The sequence below is a fragment of the Epinephelus moara genome, chromosome 22 (genome assembly GCF_006386435.1).
Source record: "Epinephelus moara isolate mb chromosome 22, YSFRI_EMoa_1.0, whole genome shotgun sequence".
Lineage (NCBI taxonomy): Eukaryota > Metazoa > Chordata > Actinopteri > Perciformes > Serranidae > Epinephelus > Epinephelus moara.
The window spans coordinates 24,151,091-24,165,001 of NC_065527.1; the positions used below are offsets into that span (position 1 = coordinate 24,151,091).

At 38.9% G+C, this 13,911-nt stretch overlaps 1 protein-coding gene across 1 annotated transcript; it reads left to right on the top strand.

Moving 5' to 3' along the window:
- The first annotated feature begins 1,625 nt into the window (after nucleotides 1–1,625).
- LOC126384125 (transmembrane protein 268) lies at nucleotides 1,626–13,689 on the top strand. The gene is made up of 9 exons (XM_050035057.1): nucleotides 1,626–1,888; nucleotides 6,454–6,592; nucleotides 9,089–9,183; nucleotides 9,305–9,412; nucleotides 11,059–11,211; nucleotides 11,362–11,472; nucleotides 12,347–12,436; nucleotides 12,676–12,894; nucleotides 13,167–13,689. The coding sequence occupies exons 1-9, from the start codon at nucleotides 1,883–1,885 to the stop codon at nucleotides 13,332–13,334; spliced, it is 1,089 nt and encodes a 362-aa protein (XP_049891014.1). The 5' UTR covers nucleotides 1,626–1,882; the 3' UTR covers nucleotides 13,335–13,689.
- Nucleotides 13,690–13,911: the final 222 nt, after the last annotated feature.

Below are 13,911 nucleotides of genomic sequence, written 5' to 3' on the forward strand. Positions count from 1 at the left end.
CCTCATTGTTGTAAATGTCAATTGTTCAATAAAGTTAAGGAAAAAAAGTAACACAAAATCGCATTTTGTCTTGTCATGTTACTGTATTTGTTTATTTATTTTAAATTATTTTATTTTTTTCTTATTTTTTCTTGTCCTTTAAATCATTTACATTTTATTTTATTTTTGTCTATATTTTATTAATTCTATCATTATTACCTATTATAAGATTTGATTGTCATTTACACTGTTTACACACATATTCATCGTTCATTTTTTATTAATTAAGTATTGACAAAAGAAGACTTCTTTGACAAGTCTCTTGAATAACTGTTATTTACTTATGATTTATTTATTTATTTATAATTATCTCTTTAATTAGATATTAGATGATTCATATTAGTTATATTGGCTTTTTTATTTCATCTGAAATAACGTCTGTATGCACAATAATGTACCTTAAGCATCCACTGAATGATGTTTAAATGCTTGTTGATACATTTCAACTAAAAAACTAGTAAATACATAAATATACATCAGTTACATACCATGCTTTGTGACATTGTTTTTATTTTCTATTTTGTTGTATTTATTGTTGTTGTTGTTGTTGTGATATTTTTGCTTCCTGTCAGATTTGTTGGTTTTGTTGCTGTTCATTATTCTTGCCAGACAGCACTGCTAGTTATTTGTTTTCATGGACTTTTTCAATGTCTTATTGTGGTTGTTATCATATATTATATATATATGTCCTTATAGCCCTTATGTGCATGAATTCGGGGTATTGCTGTTAAAGAGGTTAATTCTCAGTCAGTTTTCCCTCAGTAAACAATGGTTGATGAAAATGTTCATATTTATCATTTTATTTCATATTATATATTCATATTTATATACATTCATGTTTATTAATATTGCCGCACATACTTAATCTCAATGACATTTCTTTCCACTAAGGTGTAAGATCAGCTGGCTGAGGAAATAATAAAATGTTTGTGTTTACTTTAACTGCAGACATGCAAAAATGCTGTCAGCAAAAAATAGACTATGTGTCATTAATTTCAGTTGATTCATGCATTTAAATTTCTGGTCATATTCATAAGAGCATCATGGTAAATACACTTACAGCATTTATCCACATGAGGGCAGAATTTCCCTGAACCAACACGCCAACTACCCACAGTATTACAGCATTAAGTCCTGTGCAGTATTCAGCATTATGGTGCAGTTTTCAGTTTAATCATGAAGTAAGTCACTTTAATTTTAGAATAACACAATTTATTAAAGTTCAAATCAATTCACGAGTGTCTTAATTGTAAAGTTGACTTGGAATCAAATACAGCAGCACATAGATTCTTTTGAGAAGTTTATTTGTAGACCTCAGTTCAGTGTAGATGTGTGTATGAATTTGTGTCCCTTGTATGACCCCCATTGATACACAGCTATCCCCGAACTTCATGAGTTAATGTGTGACAGTTCTGGTAGAGCAGCAACAGTATGCCAAGGAAAACAAAACTGGCTCCTCTCAAATGCCAGTAAAATACAGACTTTAGTCTGTGTCACAACGACACAGTGTAAAAGGTACCGCCCTAAAAATGACGCTTGAATAGGCTTTCAATTGGTTTAATCATCCTCTGCTTATACCAACGCCTGTTCACCTTCATACTGAGAGCCACAAACCACATTCCTGTAGTCATGAGGCCAAGCTGATCTGAGTCACACGCTAAGAGAGAGAGAGAAAGAGAGAGAGAAACTCTGCTGAGACACATCTGAGTGTGAAAGTAACATACGCCACAGTCTGTGTGTGCATCCAGACATGTATATTGCTGCTTTCAAAGGATTTACCATGTGGACCGAGAAGGGAATACAATCATCACAGCTTTGTTGACGTGATGGACTTTCATCTAAAATGCAGGTAAGATGTGTTTGATCATGTGAAATATGGACTTAGTTTTATCTAAGGTGGTTTTGGTTTCATTACCTCACAGTCTCAGAGGTGGGCAACTCAAATGAAACATGCTGGGTATCCACAGAAAAATACAAGCTTTTTAAATCATCATTTGTACACAACAAAATGTGACATGGCTTCTCCTTTTTTCTATACTCATCTGAATATCAGATGAGAGCTTTTAGTTGCATTAAGATTTTAAGTTTTTGGAGATTATTTAGTGTAAGTATGGCATCCCTGCTCAATGTGCAAAAGTTTAACACAAATTTTTCTGCAGGACTTGCTTCCCAGTTAGAAACAAGTGTTCAGGTTCAGCACACTCGGGTGTGAAAACGGACAAGATGCAACATTAAGATAAGAGACTGAGTTGAGTGTTTACTCATGAGCTCAAGACATCTGTGCTGTTTCCTCTATGTAGTAGAGAAACTCAGCTGCATGTGTGCGGACGATATATTTTCCCTCTTGAGCAGGTGCAGTGTAAGCAGGCAATGATTAATTGTCCTGAATGCTGTGTGACTTTATTTACATGCAAGGAAGTGAAATTAAGAGTGTAGATAAAAGCAGAGAGGAGGCCTGTATGTGTAAAGAAAGAGAGGGCTGGGAAAAAGGTTTGACTGAGGGGGTGAAGTCATAGCACAAAGCAATGAGTTTTCACACCTCAGTGCTAAAATGTGGCTCCGTCACAAACATGCAAGCGAGGGTATGTGATATAAAGAGACCCAGAGGGAGCTGGGTTTGACAGTAAGTGGTATTTTTTAAGTTTTATCACGAAACGTGTGTTGTTGAGGTGCAGAGTCGAGACTAAAAATACCTCTTATCCTCTCCTAACAGACTGAGCTACACTCCAATGATACAACATGACATTCTGGACATCTAATCTAAAGGCGGTGCAGATATCGGCAACCCTAAGGGCTCATAAAAATGAAAATTTACTTAATTCTACTCCTCTAAACTGAATCTATCCAATAAATGCGTAATATATAATACAGCCTGTTATCTGCCAGCAGATAACATCATCACCATGTCACTGCAGTACAGGCCATCAGCCCTGAAAGCAGAAGTGAGCTGGTTTCCTTCAGGTTTTGAGACCTACAGTATTTGCCTTTCTTTAAATAAACTGTGGACATGTTTGTCAGAGATAAAGGCTGTGGTTTTTCTGACCGACTTTTTAGAAAGAGATAACACTCTGGCTTGGCTGTTGTGCTTGTTCTGAAAATGACAAGCAAACCTGTCTGTTAGGACAATCTTTCACGTTATAGCTCAAGTACCCCTTATTGGCACCATTCTCCATGGATCTTTAAATGGAGTACACTGAATGTTATAATTTTAAATGAACACTTTATTCACATAAAAGAAGGTACAGTGACAGTCTTTTTTTTAATACAACAGAACTACCTACTATTAGCTTACTATTTACTGTTTATATGTCACATTTAGCTAACTATGTTAACCTTTAATTCTTACTTTTGGCTAACTATTTCAGTGGTTTATCCATATTTTAAGTAGACCATAGGAAAATCACATTTGTATGCACATTATTGTACTTTATTTCAAACAAAACAAAAAAAGCCAATAAAACTATCCATCCATCCATTTTCTAACCGCTTCATCCTCTTGAGGGTCGCGGGGGGGCTGGAGCCTATCACAGCTGACATTGGGCGAGATGCAGGGTACACCCTGGACAGGTCGCCAGACTATCACAGGGGTAACATATAGAGACAGACAACCATTCACACTCACACCTACGGACAATTTAGAGTCACCAATTAACCTTCATGTCTTTGGACTGTGGGAGGAAGCCGGAGTACCCAGAGAACACCCACGCTGACCCGGGGAGAACATGCAAACTGCACAGAAGGGCTCCCACTCCCAGGATTGAACCAGGAACCCTCTTGCCGCAAGGCGACAGTGCTAACCACCACACCACCGTGCCACCCCCAATAAAACTAATTAGAATTAATTAAAAAAAACAAGAAAAAGTTCCACTATGAATATGTGTGTAAACAGTGTAAATGACAATTAAATCTGATCTTTGATGCGCATGAAAGCCAACTTTATTTGTTCTGTAAGCACCCCGAGAACAAGACCAGATCAAAAGGTTTTGGACTTGGAAACAAAAACACTTTATTCATGCAAGTACAACAATAAATGTTTTACTACTTGCAGAAGAATGGGAAAAGATTATGAGAAGGTGCTTACCAACTTATAACAGCCGACGTTTTATATTCTTAGCACACTCCATTTCATCTGGGGGGCTTTTTAGAGTCTAGGTATCAATTTAAATGATTACAGTCATAAATAATATCAATAATGAGTCACAATTTAATCATTCTGTTTTAAAGATGTGGGGAAAACTTTTTATATCAAACTGACAAACCTATAGCATTCAGATTCTCAAGTTGCAGCATCAGTCCCTCAAGTTTGCCTTCAACCTCCATGCTACAAGACGGACTTTAGAACACTGTTATCACATTTAAAAGTTTGTGTGATGTGTTTTGTTTTGTTTTCAATTTAATATGTCATTGCACTTTAATAGGTACACCAGCTTCCATAGATTACGTAGATGAAGATTAGTTTCCTGAAATTCACAGATGTTCTGTTGGACCTCTTCCCTAGTTTTTTTGATTCGCTGTAACTTCCTGCACAACACACACACACACACACACACACACTCAATGCAAGACCTAATAAAGGCCTAAAAATATAGAACCTATTGACCAGCATCATTATTTCACCTATAGCGTGCACAGGAGCCTCGGCTGGGGGGCAGTGCTGGGGAAACTACTTTAAAAAAGTATAACAACAACATCTTAACTGCTCGTGATACGTTTTGGTCTTATCTTCCCATCATGTCCCACTGTGCCTAGAAGTGTTATCTAGCTAAAGGTGTAGGCTACTTTATATAGTATCTTTAAGTTCCCAAAGTTAGCTATATGGCTTTAAGTTAGGAGGTTTACATTCATTTACAAGCTTTCTGCAAAAACAACAAGCTAACATTATGTCAGGTTGCGGCTCAGAGTAAGAGGGCTTACTTTTTAGCTATCCTAAATACAACCATTAACCGTCAATGTTTCTCTTTTAGCTGTCTTCAATGTGTTTTCAGAATTAAATAACACATATTTAACTGTAATATTTGAGTTGATAGCCAGCTATAGGGAAGATACTGTCACTTAACTGCTGTCTATTCTGCTACAAGTCCGTTACAAACGTTTTGTTACAGGATACTGTAAACCGTTAGCTAACGGTTAAGTAGCTAACAGCAGTTGGATGGCAGATGCTAGCATTACAATGCATAACTTAACATTAACTGTTTTGTAAAAGATTTTTTGTAAGCATTTTAAAATCAATATAAATTAGCGATTATAGCAACTTATAGTTGAAATAAAATGTATGCCGTCTGACCTGCCGGTGTGTTCATGGTTATCTAGCGATGAGGAAGAGAGTCTCAAAATGGTGGACGTGCCCACTTGGTTTTAACTGAAGGGACTAGCGTTACAGTGTTAAATACTACAGTATTTATTTATATGAATATCAGCCATAGCTGGGAAGTAAACAGTTTCATGAACTTGGCAGTAGCATGAAGAAAATGAATACTACTTGTCCACAAATGTTTCATCACCAATGGATAATTAATAACATCCTCTGGGCTATCAGAAGAAGGATAAAGAAGATATACTTTGTCAAGCCCTGAAGGAGAATTAATTTTTTTTTCACTGTGTTGTCATATAGGCTACACACAGGCCCGAAATACACATGCACCTGCACGACCTTTACATACTGGGGTGAGGGCGGCGCTTGGGGTTTCAGTGCCTTGCTCGGCGGTGACCAGGGGGCGATGTTTATCCTTACTTTTATTTTTTTTCCCAAGTCCTTAATCATTATTTCAACTATTTCAACCATTTATCCATTACTTTTAACAAATTACTTTAACTTCTCTGCTCACGTGCTAACATGAGATAGTTTTCACATAGGCCTACACTCAAAGACGTGATTCTAATATGTTCCCTACCCCCTGAGGTGTGCCTGTGGTTGGGAATCACTGCGGTAGGAAAAACCTCTAATGAATACTACTAATTTATCTTACATGATGGGATATGCTGCTTTGAAAAGTTCCTCCATATTCTTACACAACAGCTTTGCTCTTGAATAATCAGCTGCCTGTTTCAGTCATAGTCACATGAATGGTGATATCATGGTGTTATTTTGTCACACCTGCAGGGTCTGGGTCATGACTTCTGTTGCAATCCTTTCTTTTGTGACTCTTTTGTTTGTAACTGCTTAGTTGTGCATGACTGGTGACAAATGAAACCACCAGATCCTCTTTTGGCATGACTTGAAATGAAACCTTCAGGGATGTTTGAACAAAGGTTTCGGGATCTTAGGGTTCTGAGGAACTTTTGCAATTTCAATCTTTCAGAAATTCTTAGGAAATTGGAAAATGTCCCTGTTCTTGGTAAGACAGCGGCTGTTTCCTCCTGGTCAGTGTTGGTGAGGTCATTCTCAGATTGCCTCATGTCCTCTTTCTTCTTCAGGATGGAGTGACCTCTCAGATGATGGAGGACAAGAACGGAGTTTGTCAAGTGATGGAGGAGAGTGAGGTGGATGTGCAGATCAGACAAACCAAAGCTCAGCCGCAGCAGGCCGACAACAACAGACCTAACTGGTCAAACGGTAATCGGCTGCTACTTTATTTGTTTTTATTTGGTAAAATAATAATAATGATGCATTTTATTTATAGCCACCTTTCAAGCACTGAAGGACACCTTACAAGACAGTTAAAAAAACAAGCAGCAATATGTTTATTGACCATAAAGTCAAACAATTCAAATGGGCTGAGGGCTCTAGAACCCATGGCAGTCAAGCGGGCAGATGGTGATATGAGTTGCAGATGAGGATCTACGGGAGGGTGTGTAGATATGAAGGAAAAGGGGCTTGATTGTGAAGGACCTTAAAGGTGAGAAGCAGAATCTTGAAATCAGCATCCTGTTTATGAGTTGATCAGAGCTAGTTTACTAATACATACACCGATCAGCCAAAACATTAAAACCATTGACAGGTGGGGCGTCGGTGGTTTAGTGGATAGAGCAGGCACCCCATGTACAAGGCTGTTGCCGCAGCAGCCCGGGTTTGACTCCAGCCTGTGGCCCTTTGCTGCATGTCCTTCCCTCTCTCTTCCCCCCTTCACGCTTAAGCTGTCCTATCAATTAAAGGCTAAAACGCGCAAAAAATATCTTAAAAAAAAAAGAAAACATTGACAGGTGAGGTGAACAGCATTGATCATCTTGTTACAATGCAATGTTCTGTTTGGAAACCTTGGGCTCTGACATTCATGTAGTTGCCACCTGACATGCTCCACCCATCTGAACACCAGCGCAGAACAGGTACACCCCTTATGGCAGCGATACTCCCCAATCGCAGTGGCCCCCTAGCAGGACAATGCGTTATGCCACACCACAAAAACTGCTCAGGAGTGGCCCGAGGAAGGTGACAAAGAGCTCAAGGCATCGACCTGGCCTTGAAATACCCCAAATCCCCATCTGATCAAACATCTTTGGGACGTGCTTGTAACCCACAGGAATCAAAAGATCTGAAGTTAACGCCCTGGTGCTAGACACTATAAGACACCCCCCAGAGGTCCTGTGTCAATGCCTTGACAGGTCAGAGCCAAGTCCGGTCCAAGGAGGACCCACCGTGGATCGGGGGTACATCTGGGGTACCAGCACGTCCCTCAGATGTTCGATGATCTGGGGTATTTTGAAGCAAAGTCGACACCTTGACCTCTTTGTCCTAATTCCTGAGCAGTTTTTGTAGTGTGGCATGGTGCATTGTCCTGCTGGGGGGAGGCACTGTTATTGACAAGTGCCGTTACGTTATTTTGTCTGCAATGGTGTTTGGAGTGTGTCAAGTAGCATCCACATGAATGCCAGGACCAAAGGTTTCCCAATGGAACATTGCACTGTAACAAGATGATGGGTGTTATTCACTCCACCCACCAATGGTTTTAATGTTTTGGCTAATTGGTGTATACCCTACATATTTTTCTATTTAATGGTACTGATAGACAATACGGTGTTCCATTTGTGACAAAATGCTGTTGTCGTATAAAGTGTTCGTACTTTCATAGCACACATACAGTGTAGCACTTTTGTTTCAACACTAATGACTACACTGTATCACAATTTATTTCATCTACATGGACATATTCATGTTGAAGAATATTGTTTAGCGTGTGCCACAAATGGGCCAGTCCACCATTAAAGATAAGTTATAAGTTATATAAGTTAGTCTAGATAAGGCATAAATGGAACTTTGTAATATTCATACTGCAGGTAACCTTTGTCCAAATAGTCATGTACAAAGATAACAGTGCTTATTAGATCATAAGACTTCATTGAATCTTTCTAACTTTCACTATCACCCTGAATAAATCCTGACATTGTTTTGGAAACCAAAGTAAAGTATTAAATATGTGTACAAAATCCCAGTCACGCTAAAGTCACACTACTATTGTTACAGCTGTGTTGCCTCATAAACCTTTGCCCTGCAGTGCTTGTTGCAGGAATCTTTTAGTCTGTGTCGCTAAAGTGTAACAAATCAGTGCTCTCATTTTAGAATATTTCATGAATGACTCTACTGTATTCTGTACCGACACTTCTTATCAACATGTATTAACCATAACATCAGCTTTAAGACTGGTGCAATCATGTTGATCCAGACTATCTGGAAGTATCATATATAAAATCTGTATCAGCTTTATTCTAGCTCTCCCTTGAAGTTATGTATCAAAAGTCTTGGGCATCATTTTATGCACATTACTCCAAATACAGCTTAATTTCAGGATCTCAACAAGAATTTAAAGCAAAGTTCTGTAGGTTCAAACAATATTTGGCTGCACAGTATAAGTTGGTACTGTCTGACCCACATTAGGTCAGTTATTTGTGTATATTTCACAGCTCTGCTTTTGTGTTTTGTGTATGTTTGATAGCACATCCACTTTATACTGCTGCCATAATCTACAGTGTTGCTTTTAGTTCTTATTTCATACCTCTGTTTCCTTCTTTGCAGACAATTGCACAGGCACAGGTTCTTGTCACACTTTTATTTTTTAGCATTTATGTAATACTGATCCTGTCTGGCTTTCTTTCTCTCTCTCTTGATCGCACCCAGGTCAGTGTGTTGTGGCAGTGCCGAGTTGTTCAGTGCTCAGCCCGGGCTTTGATCTGTCTCTGTGCCGGGCCAAACTGGAAAATAATGGCTTTCAGGTCAGCACACACACACACATGCACACATACAGTATATGACCTACTGTGGCGCTGAAAACTTCAGATATCTTTACTTTATTCTCTGGTTAATTAAGGTTGTGAATTTGTTTCATGTTTTTAGATTCCAGTCAGAGACATGGAGGCTCCACTGAAGACGGCCCTGGACGTTCCCTCAGTCAGGAGATACATGGTTTTCAACTCAGCTATCTTCCATTTTATATTGGCACCAGTATGTCATCCAGCTTTCTGTCTTACTGAGAATTTACTCTTATCATATCCTTTGCTCCTCATTCTTCTGCTGTTTTAATGCTCTCACTACTTTTCTTTCATTTCCTCATGTTTTTATACTTTTTTCTGTTTTTGGTTTGCCTCAAATGAGCAGTAATGTAGTGTTACACTTTAATATAGTTTGGAAACCTACGAGAGACAGATGCAAAAGAAGAATGGTCAAAGAGGCCAAAATATTCAGCATTTTATTCTGGAGTCAATCTGCAAAAATCCTGCAGTTTCCATAATAGCTCTTTCATTGGACTCTTTCAAACTCTATTCCCCCAGTTAGTAATGCAGGCTTTCTGTTGAAATATTGAAGTCTTAGACAGATGTTTCGTCCAGGCATATTTTCCTTGACTTTAGTAGATATACTGTTTTCAGAAGCTGGGTAATATGCCACTTGATCAGTTAGCTGTCCATGACATCTAAAATCATGGGAATGCCCCTTTAAGATTGCTCATATGATCTTTACTGTAACTAGTACAGTGAAATTGCTCAAATTCCAGGAGTCAAAGATGCCATAAATAATCACCTCGGACAACACAGCCCTTACTGTATACTGCTGTTAGCTGTTAACAGCCTGTAACTGTGGCTTATGGGTTGTTTCAATTTATAGGAATACATCACCCACAAAACTACCATTTGTAGCTCCATTACTCATGCTGTGTTACCTTGAATTAAAATACTTTGTTTGTCTCGCATGCCTCCACAGATGGCACAGACATTGATTCACTGAATGATTAAGGCAAAACTATATTACAAACCGTTTACAAACTCTCACACAACTTGAAAAGTATAATCCAAGTCTCATTTATCCAGTCGTATGCTCAGTACTTCCTGAACACATGCATTTTACCTAAAAAGAAAAAAAAACTGTAGTATTGGAGTCTGGTGTCGAAGAGAGCACAGATAAGTTTCCCTTTTATTTTTTAAATGATAATGTTAATGATAACAAAATGAATATGTTTGGGAGGTATTAAGCTTAGGACTGGATAAACAACACGCAATTATACTGCGCGTGTTGTGTGAGAATTTGTAAAAGCATGATTTTAGATAGTCTTGCTGTTGTTAAATGTGGCCCCTGAGGTCCCCAGTCCATCAATAATTCAATATGTTAGCCATTTTCCATGGAATCATGCAAAAAAACAAGGTTTTCTTTATGAATTAGAGGTAACATGGCATGACTAATTGATTTCTTTAACTGCCATTTTTACCACATTTGCTTTACAGAGCTGGAGCTAGGAGGCAATTAGCTTTGCTTAGCATTAAGAGTGGAGGAAAAGGGAAGAAGTTAGTCTGGCTCTGTCCAAAGAGGCACCTCTAAAGCTAATTAATGTACACATTAAATCTTGTTTCTTTAATCCATACACAAACAAAACAAAAAATGTAATGTTTAATGTGTCTTGGCGAACAGAAACAAAAAGATATAAGGCATTAATTAGTGAGATTTAGAGGTGCCTAGAGGCCAGCCTGTTTCCCCCCTGCTTTCAGTCTTTACACTCAGCGAAGCTAACTTCCTCATGCTTCGTACTAGATTGATATCATCCATCTAAGTCTCGACAAGACACCAAACATTACTTACGACTTCTCCTCTCCCTCCACTAGGTGCTGTATGTGGTGGTGTGGTGTGCTGTGTTCTCCACCCTCCACCTCTACATCACTGTCAGTGACTACTGGGTTCTTTGCCTCTCTGTCAGCCTGGTCTCCATCTTCCTCACCACTGCCATCATCTTCGTCCTCCACTACAGTAACAAGGAGGTAAAGAGGGGCATCTGATACCATAAATTAATTATTATGGTCTTCCACCTGAGTTTGGATTCATCTTAAGGTTGTTGTTTTTTGTCTTTAACCTGAACATGAAATGAGAACTAACTGATTCTCAAACATGTTTGTCTGTTTCTGTGTCAGATCAACATGAACTTAGACGTTCGGTTAATCCAGGTGAACGAGAGGATGGTGAAACACAAACTTCTGGTGGCCGTGGCCGACTGGGTGCAGTCCTGCACTGGAAACATGCAGGTTGTCTTTATAAAATCAGCTGAAACTGTGAGATGTGCCAGAAGTGTACTGACATCTTTGTGCAATACATGTGTTCATGTCTATTGTTGTTAGGCTGATATACACAGCTGTTTAGTGTGCCTCATTTCTTAGTTTCATCTTTTTCTGTTGGTCTCCCTGATGTCTTGGAAACAACACAACAACATGTCAAGGAAAACAACATAATGATTAAACAAGCAGATGATTTGGAGAGCTATATGGCACTGAGAGGAGTGAAACAAGAAGACAGGAGAATGATACAACAAAACTGTTGTTAATGATGCAACAAGATGACAAAACATTTCAGCAGGCACAAAAACACAACAATGAGAAAATGAGTTTGTGAAGATGAACCAATCAGTAGATTTCTTAAATTAACAATAAGTTTTATTGACCAAAGGGTTGGCAACAAGAAAACACTGGAACGGTGTGGATTTGCTCACAAAACAGTACAAAATTCATCTTCATGATCTGTCCAGAAAGAATCCAGGGATTAGGTCTATTTTACTTGTGATATGACATGAAAAGCCTAATATATACCCAAAGTAGTAGAAAGAATGATTATATTTACAGAAAAATTTGGAGGTCAGTAGCAAAAGACAAAGAAAGAATAAAAACACTGCAAAGATACACAAACGATATAATACAATATTTGGCTTGTACTCCAATGCATCTTCACTAATCATGTAGGAGTACAGAGCTACACTGATCAATAGAAACGCTGAAACTTGCCAACATTTGAGTTGTGGGTGTTGATTTAGTGGTCTGGAACCAGGCTGGTGCATCAGTAATGAACAACAAATTGAATAGTTTTGCTTTGGAAGCCACCAATGCTGTTGTATTTGTCTCCCTGCAGCTGTACTTTGTGTACTGGGACATGTCCCGCTGTCTGAGGGCACTGACTGAAACTTTAGAGGAGAGCAGTTTTGTGGCAAATGACACCCAGGTGAGTGAATTGAGTACATCTGTCCCTCTGTTTGTTCTCCTGCTGCTGTATCGATTTTTTTCTTGCGGTCCCATGTTAGTCTTCCCTCAAAAATCAATAGAAACATAATTCTAGCTGCTGTTGAAAGGGTATTTTATTTCTATATCCTCTGGAAAACAGAAGTTTAGTCCTTGAACTGTGGCATGACATAGCTTCAGTGTTCACAGCAGTTTAAAAGAATCATTGTTACACATTCGCAGAAAAAACTGAAGAGGAAAATGTCACATCTCGTCCTTGTGGCCGAGGACACGGCTGTAGACCCCGAGGTTGGTGAGTCAGATGTGGAGCAGGACTCAGATGAGCAGAGGCCTCTACTGAGACATGAGGACACGGGTTGCAGTACCTCATCCAGCCAGCAGAAGGGCGCCAAAGTCACCACTAACTACACCCTCATCCCTGATGCATCGTTACCTGCTCAGGTAAAGTGACATAATGCTGCAAAACATCTTCATTCCCACACAGAGGGAATATATTTTAGAGCCTGGCCAATATATCAGCAGTGTTGTTTTATTACACATCAGAATAAGCAATATATGTTCGCTCATATACACACAAAAATGTAATTTTTTTTTCAATTAATGCTTTTAAAGTAATACTTCACCCTCAAAAATGATCATTTCTTCACCTCTTTGCATTCTCGAGGTGAAAGTAGGTCAACACAACTCCTGAGTGTTATTGTCCTTCTTTACAGGCTAAAGCCTACCAGCTTCTGATGACCTACAGTGCAGCCTATGTGAAGCTGCTGGTGTCTGAGAGGCTGTCAGGACCGCCACACCACCACCCACCCCCCCGGAGGAACCACTGCACCACCGCCCCTCTGTGCCTCTGCCAGTACATCAAAAAGAAGATCCTTCTATAGCAGAGTTCTGCTTTGCACCCATGCTCCTAAAAAGACAAACTGACATGTAGGGGCATTTCATCTGGAGCAAACATGGATTATGTTACTCGTTCAAGGACATTTTGATTGAATGAGGAACCTCTTTGGAGCTTCACACTTTAAGTCTCCAGCCTGCAGCTGCTGTAAACCTCTGTTGTTGTTTCCATGCCAACTCTTTGTTTCGTCCATTCGGTCCCAACAATGTCTGCACCCTGTCAAACGCTGTATGATCTGGCTGCTGTAAAACAATATTTGCACTCTTATGCACAGTCACGGCCTTAGTTACTGCTGTATAAGTTATTTGCACAAATAATAAATGTAGATTCTTGTGATTTGATTTGCAGTAGATTCAGCAGTATTTCTCTTCATGGTGGAACTGAAGGCAGTGGTGGAAAGTAGTATATTTAAAGTAAGTAAAAGTAAAAGTATATTTCCTCACTTTCTGTACTTCGGTACAATTTTGAGGTGCACTTTACTTGAGTATTTCCAGTTTATGCTACTGACATCTATAGTTACAAGGTACTCTTCATATCAAGATTTTACATTAAAATGTAAGATA